The sequence below is a fragment of the Colletotrichum jinshuiense genome, chromosome 6 (genome assembly GCF_051148585.1).
Source record: "Colletotrichum jinshuiense chromosome 6, complete sequence".
Classification (NCBI taxonomy): Eukaryota; Fungi; Ascomycota; class Sordariomycetes; order Glomerellales; family Glomerellaceae; genus Colletotrichum; species Colletotrichum jinshuiense.
This window is the reverse complement of record NC_139313.1, coordinates 1,272,357-1,285,214: the sequence shown is the minus strand read 5'-3', so window position 1 is coordinate 1,285,214 and position 12,858 is coordinate 1,272,357. Positions and strand designations below refer to the sequence as shown.

The following is a 12,858-nucleotide window of genomic DNA, read 5'->3' as shown; positions in this document are numbered from 1 at the left end:
GCATGTGCATTCAGTGACATAGTTTACGAGACTGTGATACGTTGTATCAAAGACACTACAGCACTTAATGCTATGACTTATTAGTTTGTAAGTGCGTTGCTCCTTTCTCCTATCATTTTGGGATAGTTATTGACAGAGATTCCGTAGTGGAGGGGGGGTCCCAATTCATTAACCGTCCACGCAACATATTTTGAGATCTGCCTCCAAGCTTCAAATGAAGTAGACGGTCCCGCCAGCATGGACTACCTTCTGGCCCGACTGCTAGGCAAGAATGCAAGCAAGAGGACGTACGTAAGTAAAATATGAGTGGGCAACGAAAAGGTGGGTGAATCTAATTTGCGCTAAATTCCACCTCCAACAAATAATTATTGCGTGGCGCATGGCGCGTACCGTTAGTCTAGAAGCTTACCTCAAGGAATCGGAGATTTACGCCTTTGGTCCTTTTAGCACATTTTTAAGTGCTGCAGAAAAATGCAGGTCTTTTTTTATTCTCGACATGTGCCTTCTCTGGGCTTGCTTGTTGTTCATCTTCCTCATTCCAAGGACTGCTGTTCTTGGGACGCCTCACCTAGCATGCCCAGTAATAGCGATCATGCCACACGCGCGATTAACTAGCAATATAAGAACCTGGCAACTACCTTGGGTATGCAGAGGTATGGCCTGCACAATTGATTCCTAATCTAACATTGACTGGTGAGCCCGAACCGCACAATGACTCCCTCCGTTATTTTCTCTCGGATCTGCATATTTCTTTCTCTCATAAACGGAATAATTGCAGCAGTAGAACCCCAGGCAGTGTATGACGGGGGTTTCGGTACTAATTCTCCCATTCTACTACGTATTGGAAATGGAGGTGCTGGACAGAGTGGTTTGATCAAAGGTGAGTCATTGGACTTCGTGGAGAGTGGCATGATGGCTCAGATGGTCCTAGTTCTCGCCGATGCATATATTCAAGAGAGTGTGAAAAATGGAAGTGCTTCATTCCGGATAGCCTGGATTCTTAGCGACAACACCTTCACAATAAAATATCTTCAAAGCGGCGATGTTGATGTTGGAATCACCTACAACAAAAACGCCGAGAGGATTGCTATTGATCAAGGGATAGCTCGACCTGCTCCTAACTACTATTATCTCTTCCGCGACCACTTTTTGGTCACTGGCCCTCCCGAGAACCCTGCGAACGTCAATAATGCTTCCGACGTGTTAACCGTTTTTGCAAACATTTTTCAAGCGGCAGATAAGGCTACTAGTGCAATTCCTGTTCGCTTCTTAAGCCGGTACGATAAGTCTGCCACGAACATAAAAGAATCAGAGCTCTGGTTAGGCATTGGCCAGGTGTGTTTTTCCTCATGTCAAGGCTTGCATGGAATCTTACTCGGTTTCGTTGATATAGGCCCCGTGGTCAACTCCTTACTCGACATGGTACCACCAATACATCAACTTTCCAATCCAAGCCCTTACAGCGGCAATTCTTCTGCAGGAGTATACTCTTACGGATCGCGGCACATACTTGTCTCTTCCCTCCAATCTCACCGATCAAACAGTTATCTTTAAAGCTTCGACGGATAACGAAACCGACCCTCTCCTGAATCCCGCCCATCTTTTGATTGGCACAAAGGCTCAGAATGAAACTATAGCACTCGATTTTGCTAAATGGGCCACTAGCCCTGCAGGGCAAAATGTTATCACCTCGTTTAAGAAGAACGGAGAGCCGCTGTACAGCGGTGCCCCATAGAGCAGATGATGTATAAAACATAATCTAAAAATGCTTATTTATTTTACTCTATAATATTGCCGTCAATTTCTTGGAGAAATATGAAAGCCGAGAGCTGCGGAACTTGTAACCAAGCGACTTTCAATACGAATATAGTAGCTAACTTTACGTGTTGATATGCCGGAATCATCAAGGTTGCGCCTGTCGGCGATAGCCTTCTGCGCTTCTATTCTAAAGAAATCGTGTTTTTGCAGTTTAATTTGGTGCTTTTGATATGCTGATACTAATGTCACAAAACTGCATACTGCCGCTGCTAGTCTCGACACCCTTTATACCGCCTTGAGTAGCATACATTTAATGCTCGCATTTTCTATTTTCAACACAATTATGTAGATTGTAGGGGATGTTCTTTTGCAAGCAAAGTAGTTAAGCACAAATTATGAAGAGCGGCTCTATAGCAATGAATAAGTGAGAAGCAAAAAGGGAAGGCCGACCAAGAACGGACAACTTATTACGTATGCTAGGGCTTGTCGGTTCAAGACGCGTTCTGGTCACAGGGAATTAATCAAACTCACAATCTTTAAACAACCGTATTTATGTCCGCGGGCGGTGCTCTTTTAAATACGAAACGGAATGCGTGTACGGTCACTGTTTAAAGGAAGACAAATCCAGAGCAACGAAGTGACTGATCGGGCGGTCTTCTCAGTAAAACGCAGCAGTATAAAATCACTTCCTCAAAGCAAATGCTAAGTAAAACTCCATCAGAGGGATTTTCTTCTTAAGGAAACGCTAATCTTCGAGTGGCTTGAGTGTCTCTGGTCCGTCGACATGGCCCAAAGCTAAAGGCCTGAGCCTCTCCGCACAGCAACAACCTCAATCTCGCTCAAAACTTCAAAGATGATTCACTCGAGATTATCCGTGGCGCCCAATCAAAAAACAGATATTTCTTAGGCGCCCAGATGGAGGGACGTGATCCGAGTCGCTACCACTGGATCGGGTACCGGCTGAAGATGCGCCAAGCTTTTGAGAAGGATTGAGCAAGTTTATCCTCCGCGGTCTCTGCATGTAGGTCTTACTGCGTCCTTTGTGGCTGTATGTAAGTCGGAACTAACTAACGCACGCAATATGGAAGACATTCCTCCTAATGGGAACATTATTATTGGGTGGGAAGAAACAAGTATCTTTGTGGCCATGTGGAAATGGATGGAATGGAATCAGTTTGCCCATATCTCTAGCTTAAAACGATCACCTGGGGCTGTCCCGAAGAATGATCTGTCTGCGGAGCCAAGGTTATTTAAACGTCGATGCCGGCACTCATTCGCAGTTAGTACTTGGCCGAGTCTGTAGCAGGCGAGCATCCCAGGGCCGTGGACTTGGCTACTCAACTTTTGTCTAATTCCAGGGTCAGGTCTTTCAGCTCTTGATCTGACAGCCGTCGATCATCTTATTTTACAACGATATTTCTCCAATAAAGAAAGTAAAAAGCCAGTCTATTTAGTCTCTAAGATGACTGGGGATCTCTTTCGATCCATCGGCTTTCTGCTGATTCAACTCCTAACCCTCTTCCCAGTCGTCAATGCCGACGGTATCGGTATCATCGGGGCCGGTAAATGGATGTATAAACCAGCCTGCGCACACGCCTGCCGCCGTCTCATCGCCAGCTGTCCCCTCCTCTGCTCAGAAGACGGGATTTCTTCCCATCACCGACGACACAACCATGGTGGAGCGACGCCGCCCGAGTGCTTCCTCAAAGACCGCGCCTTTCTTCGAACACAAGCCCTCTGCATGTCCCAGTACTGCTCACGCCAGAATGTTTCCGTTTCTGTCTTGGAAAAATACTGGGAGGGTCATTTAGCGACGGGTAGTGTTGGTGACTGGTCCACCAGCCTGAAGCCCGTCATGTCATATTCTGAAGCGCTCATGCTTGCCAAGGATGACGTGAATATGATCGGGGAGAAGAGCATGCTCACAGTTGTTTCGGGAGATCCTCTCAACCAAACAAGTCTCATCGCCGAGGATGACTGGCTTCCCAGCTATAATGGTCAAAAGTCCTTTGAGGATGGCGAGAAAGGTCATGGGGCAAACAGGTAAGTTACTCACAGCTGCTGCACCTCTAAAACGTCATCGGCTAACTCACATAATTAATCAGTCTTGCCATCGCCATCACCACTGTTACGATCCCCATATTACTCTCCTTCACCCGCTTCCTCCCCTCTCGCTGGACAACTCCCATTACTGTGGGCCTTGACCAGCCTATCTTCGGCCAACGCCATCGCGTTCCCATGACTGCAAACATCGGCCTAATGCCCACGCGAGGTCAAGCCGTCTTCATCGCCTACATCCTCCTGACCAACATACTTCTTGTCGTCTTCCCACACTCGCTCCTCCAGCCGAACTACATCGCCGACTCGGACCACGCCCAGCTCACAATCATCGTCGGCGACCGCGCCGGCGTCCTTGCCTTTGCGAATTTCGTCGCCCTATTCCTCTTCTCTTCACGCAATAACGTTCTCCTGTGGCTAACCGATTGGAGTCATTCGACCTTCCTGCTTCTTCATCGCTGGGTCGCATACGCGTGCATCGGTCAGACAATTTTACACTCCACGTTGATGTGGTATTACTATGCTGAGTGGTCAGACTGGGTTGCCGAGAGCAAATTGCCGTACTGGTACTGGGGCATCATTGGTACCTTGGCTCTGTGTCTCCTTCTGCCAGTCTCGATCTTGCCCATCCGAAGGCGCGTGTACGAGCTTTTCCTAGCGAGCCATCAAGTTCTTGCTGTCTTGGTACTCGTCGCTTGCTTTCTACACATCTGGTACCTGTTTGAGTACAATTGGGGATATGAGATTTGGATTTACATCGCCGGCGGTCTCTGGGGATTCGATCGGATCTTGCGAGTCCTGCGTGTGTTCCGCAACGGGCTTTGTACTGCCGTTGTGTCTGCTGCAGATTCCCATGGCGAATACATCCGGATTGATATTGAGGGCATTGCGGCCGAAGGACATGCTTATCTCTACTTCCCAACGTTATCATGGCGCTTCTGGGAGAGTCATCCATTTTCCGTCCTATCATCATTCACAGGGTCATCGACTCCTGTCGGCAACATCAATGCATCCTTGCCCCTTCGCCATTCAAGGGACCACGAAAAGAATGTCGTATCCACAGATGTTGGAACTCGTGAAATTCTCCCTCGAGCCAACAGTTCTTCCTCCGACTCCGACTCTCGCTCGACGGCCGGGCCCGTCAGGCCTTGTACAACCTTCCTCATCCGTCCACAGACGAGCGCGACGCGTATCCTGGCATCCCGACTCCTTGCTAACTCCAGCCTCCGGTTGCCCGTCCTCGTCGAGTCGTCCTACCATTCCAACCCCGCAGTTCATCAGCTGGCTCACTGCTCAACGCTTCTCTGCATCGCCGGCGGTGTCGGAATCACAGCCGTCCTCCCCCTTGCTAAGACCTTTGGGGGAGTTCGTACGCGTGTATGTTGGGGTGTTCGAGATGAGAGTTTCCTACGTGTGGTAGATAGGGAAATCGGACAACTGCGGCCTCATGTTGAAGTTGAGACGAGCGTCGGCGATAGGCTTCCTATAGCGGACATTGTGTCCCAGGAGCTGACGAGGGACGATGAGAAAGGGGACATCGCCGTAGTCGTTTGTGGACCGTCTGAAATGGCTGATGATGTTCGGAAAGCTCTCGGCGAGCTGGTTTCTCAGGGTAGTGTGAGGAGAGGTGTAGTGTTTGTTGATGAGGCGTTTAGCTGGTGATATCTCTTATTTCACAATCAAAGAGATCATTGAATGATATTTAATAATTTTCATAAATCATTGTAGCAATATTAATTTCTTTAGCCCATACCCATTTCAAATTTAATGGTTTGCATGTTAAACCCTTTCTTTTTGATTCATTATGTCCTTTTGGACTGTGGCATATTTCTTTGATGGTGCATGGCATTGCCTAAAGACCGTGACTTACCCCTTTCAACTATTGTGTATTCCTTCATTCAACCTTGAGATAATACAATGAAGGCACCACAGCGCTTTTATTGGGTGCATATCTTTTTGATGTTGACTTTCACGGATGAAATTCTGAAGGGCTTACGTTCTTTCATCATTATATTTGACAGGCTGGATAGGGGTTATGTTTCTGCGCAGGTACATGGTATCGGATGATGTTTCTGTAAACTGTAGTTGCAGGACAATATTCGTGTTTCCAAACTCAAGAATTCAATTTTAAATGCCTTAAATAATTATTGAAGTGTCCCCTGGGCTCTCTGGAGTTGTCTTGAATATTCAAACCAATCAACCTGGCCTCGAAGATTATCAAACCTCTATACGTCCCTAGATACCAAAGTACCTTAGTGGTTGGAAGCTGAAGCTGGCCTCGGATTGAACAGTGAATTTGCAAATAAGATACTTCCTAAAAGGGAAACCCTTGCATCTCAGTTTACTGCTTGGTTACATGCGCGGCAGGTGCATCACCTTCACCTTGAATTCACCTTGGAGTGAATCGAGTTCTCACCAGGCGACTTCCTCTTACTGAAAATCTGCTTCTCAATTTCTCCCAACCCTTCCACCATCACTAGCATTGCTTTGTTTTACAACTTCTCCTTAAGCAGCAGCTTGCGTGTCATTTCGCGTCCAACTTCGCGTCACCAGACAAATCCAAACAGACCGCAAGCATCGATCGACGACAACAGCTCCATCATGGCCAGCTTTAACATTGTCCCGGCTGTTCGTCTCGAGCCGCTCGACCAGATTGCTCCTCGTATCTATGTCCGGTCTGTCTTCATTTTTGATCTGTATCAAGGTTTCGATACCGTCACGGCCCTCAACCACATGCAGCAGCGACTACACTGCTCCCTGAAGAGATGGCCCTTTCTTGCTGGAGAGATCCGCCCCGCAATCTATGGACGAGTCAATGAGCTTGAGCTTTCCTACGACATTGACGACAAATCGGTTGACCCGGCTTTCCGTCCTGACATCTTCCGCTATGAGGTCTGCGATCGTCTCGGTAACCGGAATTATCAGGAATTAAAGGAACTTGGCATGCCCCCTTCTGCCATGGACAAGGATGTTCTTTCTCTTTCCCCTATTCACCCCAGACCTGGCGAATCGTGCCCTCCTGTAACCGTCAAAATCACCGAGCTCACTGATGGTGGACTCTTTGTCTGCTTCTCTACCCATCATAGCATCTTTGACGGTGGATTTGTCAAGACTTTTCTGGAATACTTTGGGAAGGAGAACGAAGAATCGCCAATGGATAGTTACTGGAAGGATTATTACAGTAAGTCCCCATGTCTGATGGGATCTATACAAGCATTGTAACAAGTACGGATTTGCTAATACTGCTTTCTTAGATCGGCCGAACATGGGCCCTTATATCGCCACCAATATCGAGAACGCCGTGTTCCCTGAGTATGACTTCTCTGTTGACAATGAGCTTGTTGCTGGCTTGGAGAGTCTCGCCTTGAGCAGCCTCCCGTCGAACAGCTCGGCCAAGGCCCCCAAGCACCGTGTCGTTTGTGTTCTCTTCAGATTCAATAACACAACCCTGAGGACAGTTCATGGTCGCGCCCTTGCCCACGTCCGGGATAGGCATGGACCGCAGGCTTTTGTATCCATGATCGACACACTCTCCGCCATGGTCTGGGTTCACGTTACCCGCGCCCGCCTCCACCGTCTTTCACCCCTGGACAACACAGCCTTCACAACTGCCGCTGATGCCCGACCCCGCCTCTCCCCAGCATTCCCCGCTGATTCCTGGGGAAATATATACACCCAGACCAGGGCCAGCACCGACGTCAAGGCCCTCGTGCAGGCCCGGGACGGTGTTCCTCAGGACGCTGTCCCAGCGATTCTCGACGCCGCTTGGCTCGTTCGTCAGGCGGTTCATCAGGTGAACGCGCCTGAGTATATACCTCAGCGCATTGCGCTTGCCGCTGCCCTTCCTGACCCTACAATGGAAGGTATCGCGTTCAAGAAGGCGCTGAAACCCGACCACGCTGGCCTGGGCTGCAGCGTGTGGACGCACATGGGCGCCGACGTCGACTTTCGCATCCCGGGAACTAGAGGCAAGGCGGATTACGTCCGCAAGACATGGTCTGCTAACGATGGGTCCATGAACATCATGCAGCGGAGGGGTGTTACTAAGGGTAACGCCCCTTGGGAGGTCTTGCTCGCCCTCCGAGAGGATGACATGGAGCGAATTCTTGGGGGCAACGAGCTTGGCCGGTGGGTCGAGTCATGGTGTGTGTGATGATGCTGTCGTTTTATTTCCAGGGGATTCGGTTTGGCGTTTCAGGGCGGGAATAAGTATACCCAGGTTTTGTGTTTCTTCTGGTTTTCGGGAAGGGGAGTTCTTATGTCAGAGTCGGAGTTGTTTTCGTTACGCCCAACCATAAAACGGATATAGAGGGCTGAATAAAGGAGGCCATTGGCCTTAAAATGCCATTTCTGTTCTTTCTCTTAACTCTGTTGGGTTCCCTGAAATCGTAAAAATTGGCTGAAAAGTAGACCATAATGTTGTAGCAGCAGACGATGTGGCTGAGATCTTAGACCGCATCATCGAGCGCCAACTGCTCCCAGTACTCTATTACTGTGTCGGTCTTGTCGGCCGACAGCAGCTGGCTGTGAAGGTTGCGCAGCTCGCACCTTTGCATGCAGATGGATACTGGCAACATGCTCGAGTGACTTGACAGTGCTGAAGGGATCCGTCCTCTATGACATCTCGAAGGTGGCGGCAGTGTTGTCATCTCCTCCTGCGCCACCGCCATTGGCTCACTTTAGGCTTCGTCCTCTACTTCTTCTTCTTCTGCTGCTGCGCTGGATTTGCTCTTCCAGGCCCTTCTTTTAGGGGCTGCCTTGGCTAGACGGTTTTGCTAGGCAGAACCTGCTGTAGTTGCCCTCTTTAAAAACATAAGAGGCTGCCGTCGGGTTCGGCCGCCACCAAGTCTTTAGCTCTGTCGAGAGCATGGCAGCCTGGCGGTCGTTAGGTGTTTGTGTCTCGGGTGTGTCGATTTCGTTGACAGTAGGGAAGGCGCGTATCAGTAGATGCAGCTTCGATGTACCACGCTAGGCGCGGTCGAATCACCAGCCGATGTAAGTTCACACGACACCGGGTGAGTGGGTTGGGCCAGGCAGCCTTTTAGGGCGCTGATAGTAAACGTATTCCAGAAGCTGAGGCCTATAAAAACACCACCATTACGGCCAACTACATATGAGATTCGAGACCAGTCATCGATAAGACATCGTAAGAAGGATACAATAGTGTAAAGAGCTAATATTCTGGTTTCTAAAAAGGAGGGGAAGGCCAGCTGAGATCTCTATACCTGTGGTCATTTTTGAGCCTAAGACCAGAGCTACTTATTCCCATTACTTAACGTTCTCAGGGCTGTTGTTGTCGAGCCTCCCGTTCTTACTTATAGTCCTGGGTACCATTAATGCTCTGCTGAGCCGGTACTCCCCCCAATATTTCCGGTGACTCATGGCATGCTAAGCGGTATGCCCGATGCTCCCAAAACATGATTGTGTGATGCTCGTTTACAAAGCAAACAATTGGCGGCAGCCAGCAGTGTTTGCTCTTGATAAGTGTTTTGGCCAAACCTGGCGATGTTTCATGCATCGAACAGCGGTCTTGATCCGGTCCTAGCTTCACTTGTGCAAACAACCGTCTGCCTCTCAAATGGCCTTTTCTCGTTGGAACTGTCGCAAGCACCCGAGACTGCGGGTCTGCATCGTGGAATCACGATGCCTTACAGTAGCACATCATGAATTGTTTCGCGCAGTTACACGTAATCATACTGGCAGGGCCGCACTCGTCCACAGGGTGCACGAAGAACTTGGATTCATCCGCTTTGCTAAAACTAAACTAGAGTTGTGCCACTGTCAGAACTCGCCCCATTGTATAATGGATCATCCTGCACATCGTACGGCAGTTGTGAACGATTTTGAGGAAGAGCCATGTGGGGTTGATGGTCTGAGGTTGTTATTCCAGATCTTGGCCGTAGTTTGGGCCCAAGTTGTCTGGCATGTGCATAGTTTGGACAATTGTTTGGCGGTTTACAAGTAGCAATCTTCATGTGATGCCAGTCTCGATACCTGAGCTGTAACAGAAGCCTAAACTGTCATGACCATAGACCGGAGGCTTCCATCGACGGTTGTTGTTAACACAATCCCGACGAGTCTACGCCGGACTGTCTTTCTGGAATATTCAACCCACAGTAGCTTAGAGACAAACGATCAAACGATGAAAGACACCGATGCAGACTCTAGGTGTCAGGACAGCAGCGGAATGTCACCTGAAGGGACCCGGGGATGTTCCGCATTTGACAAATGATATCATTGGAATGGTACGACATCAGCGGCAACATTTTTTGTTGGTCTTGGCATGCTTGAGATGGATAGGGTGCGATATTCAATACCCGTGCACCATGGTATGTGTGCTCAAATGTCAGAGTGGAGGTCAATGTGCACACATGAGTCAAAGTCCACATCAATTCGGTTGGTTCCTGTGGTCTCAGACGAGTTGGTCTGCCAGAAGGGGGCTGCGGCGAGCTGACTTCACATCAAGTCGAGAGTTGCACGTCCGGCCGAATCAAGAAAGAGACAGAGTGAATGACCCAACATCTTTGCAGCCAAAGAGGGAACCCACCAGCTGCAAATCATCAATCCCGAGAGTAGCTGCCGCCGCCTTGAATCCTTGCCTCTTTCTCAGAAGACCGAGGCTTAAAGGTGCTGCAGCGGCGCTAGCGCAAAGAGTCGACTATCCCGTAAAAAAATAATTATGGATTCCAGTTGACTCAACTCGTCCCCGGCTTGAAGAGAAACGAGAAGAAAATTGAAAATTTCACGTGTCGTTGCCATAGCTGCAATCCACAATCCACTCATCCACCCTCTTCTAGAATGAAGAGAAAAAAAACCTGCAGGAATATATTCCTTTCTCGCCAATCGGCACAACCGAATGGCCGACCCGCACATCCACATAACACCCCATGGACCGATTCCAGCCTAGGTGTGAAATGCGCCTGGACCGACCGGCCCCGGGACAACACTCGGCGCGAGCGGGTGGGGAGGGAGCCCGCTCTGGACATGCCGTCGTCGTGACGCCATTGGGCCTGACGTCGTCGCTCTGTAAGCGTTGTGTGTTCCGCCAGGGAATGATGGCGGCAGCAGCGCTGGCCTGACGGGGGGATGGGAGGCAATAATAGCTCTTGGAGTGGCCCGAATGGGTAAGAGGTTCCGCAGCCCATCCCGTCAGTGTGTGGCACCCCACCTGGGAGCAGGTCCGCCGGGAAACTTTATATCACGACCCTGCTTTTAGTGGCCTTATCTCATCGAGACCTAACCGCCTAGACTTACCTCACTCAACTCTAACACCATCTCGCTCTTCATCTCACAATCACATCCACTACGACTTACATCGGCCAGCCATTTCTAAAACATCCCAAACTTATACAGACGTCGCAATGGCCGCACAAGAACCGCCCGCCGAAACCCGCCGCTGGCAGGTCGCCTCGCCCGGCTCCTTCGTCAAGGACCTCACCCTTGCCACCGTCCCTACGCCGTCCGCCTCGGACCTCAAGGCGAACCAGGTGCTCGTCCAGGTCGTCGCCGCCAGCATCAACCCGGCCGACTACAAGTTCCCCGACCTCGGCCTCGTCGCAAAGGCCATGATCCCCTTCCCCAAGTGCCCCGGCATGGACTTCTCGGGCCGCGCCGTCGCCGTCGGCCCCGCCATCACCGACATCCAGCCCGGCGACCTGGTCCTCGGCCGCGTCGACCCCATGGCCGCCCAGGGCACGCTCAGCGAGTACCTCGTCGCCGAGCGCGACGGCGTCGCCGCCATCCCCGGCGCCGTGGACCTCGAGCAGGCCGCCGCCGTCGGCACCGCCGCCCTGACCGCCTACCAGACCATCGTCCCCTACGTCAAGGCCGGCGACAAGGTCTTCATCAACGGCGGCTCGGGCGGCACCGGCACCTTTGGCATCCAGATCGCAAAGGCCCTCGGCTGCCACGTGACCGTCTCCTGCTCGACCGCCAAGGCGGCCCTGTGCAAGGAGCTCGGCGCCGACGAGATCATCGACTACAAGACCGCGGACGTCGTCGCCGCCCTCCGCGCCGCCGGCAAGGTCTTCGCCGTGGCCGTCGACAACGTCGGCAACTCCCCGCCCAACCTCTACAAGGCCTCGGACGACTTCCTGCTGCCCGACGGCCACTTCAAGTTCGTCGGCGGCGCCGTCTCCTTCGCCCAGGTCAAGAGCCTCGTGCCGAGCTTGCTCCTCCCCGGCTTCCTCGGCGGCGCCAAGCACAAGTTCGAGGCCTTCCTGACCAAGAACTCGCATGAGGACCTGTCGCAGATCGCCGCGTGGATGGCCGAGGGCAAGGTCAAGTCCGTGGTCGACTCGACGTTCGAGTTCGAGGACGCCGTCAAGGCCTTCGAGAAGCTCAAGCAGGGGTCGAGCGCCGGCAAGATTGTTGTGCGCGTGGCCAAGAAGGCTTGAGAGGCCGGACCAACGTCCCTCTTTTAGGGGCAGTATAGGGGCAGATGAGGACGAGGAGGGGGGGGGAGGAGGAGAACTGTACGATTGTCGCCGGCGGGTGGGCTTTAAGCGTCTGTTTCTACCAGCGGTTTTTTCTTCTTTTTTCTTTTTCTTTCTTCATTTTGAACGTCGTCGTTGTCACCGTCGCCGTGCTGCGGGTTAGGGGGGAATGATTTCGCTACGACACTGACGTTGAATGAGAGTTGTCATCTCGCAAAGTACGGGGGGGGGGGGTTCATGTCGGTTGAGTTTCTTGGAGAGCCGTAAGCACTAAATATCGAGCACCCACTTACGTTCCTTCTTGCTCTCTCCCGCGCTTTTCGTGCTTGATCGTGCACGAGCCAATTGGGAGTTCATCCCATCCGTCACTCTCTCTGTCTCTCTCTTGGCATTTGGCACAAGCAACAACGTCGGACCGCGCCGCGGCCCCCCCCCCCCCCCCCCCCCCCCCCCCCCGGAGGACGTTGGCATGGAAATCCAAGACATGTTGGCATTGTGGCAAGCAAGGGTCCATCGGTCTCAGGTTGTTCCAAGGGCGAATGCTTTGTTGACCGCTATTGACATTCACCACCTCTTGCTCTCGCGGACTGTTGTCACTTTGCGTTCC

General features: G+C 51.3%; 3 protein-coding genes across 3 annotated transcripts; all 3 read left to right on the top strand.

Annotated features, from left to right (window-relative positions):
* Window positions 1-3,220: 3,220 nt before the first annotated feature.
* On the top strand, window positions 3,221-5,478 carry EsH8_VI_000316 (ferric reductase family protein; the record flags this gene model as incomplete). The annotated part of the gene is made up of 2 exons (XM_083271569.1): window positions 3,221-3,801; window positions 3,864-5,478. 2 exons carry the CDS (start codon window positions 3,221-3,223, stop codon window positions 5,476-5,478), a joined length of 2,196 nt encoding a protein of 731 aa, XP_083126743.1.
* Window positions 5,479-6,417: 939 nt separating this feature from the next.
* Window positions 6,418-7,969, top strand: EsH8_VI_000315 (uncharacterized protein; the record flags this gene model as incomplete). The annotated part of the gene is made up of 2 exons (XM_083271568.1): window positions 6,418-6,997; window positions 7,071-7,969. The coding sequence occupies 2 exons, from the start codon at window positions 6,418-6,420 to the stop codon at window positions 7,967-7,969; spliced, it is 1,479 nt and encodes a 492-aa protein (XP_083126742.1).
* Window positions 7,970-11,177: 3,208 nt separating this feature from the next.
* On the top strand, window positions 11,178-12,212 carry EsH8_VI_000314 (reticulon-4-interacting protein; the record flags this gene model as incomplete). Its single annotated transcript, XM_083271567.1, has 1 exon — window positions 11,178-12,212. One exon carries the CDS (start codon window positions 11,178-11,180, stop codon window positions 12,210-12,212), a length of 1,035 nt encoding a protein of 344 aa, XP_083126741.1.
* Between the last annotated feature and the right edge of the window lie 646 nt (window positions 12,213-12,858).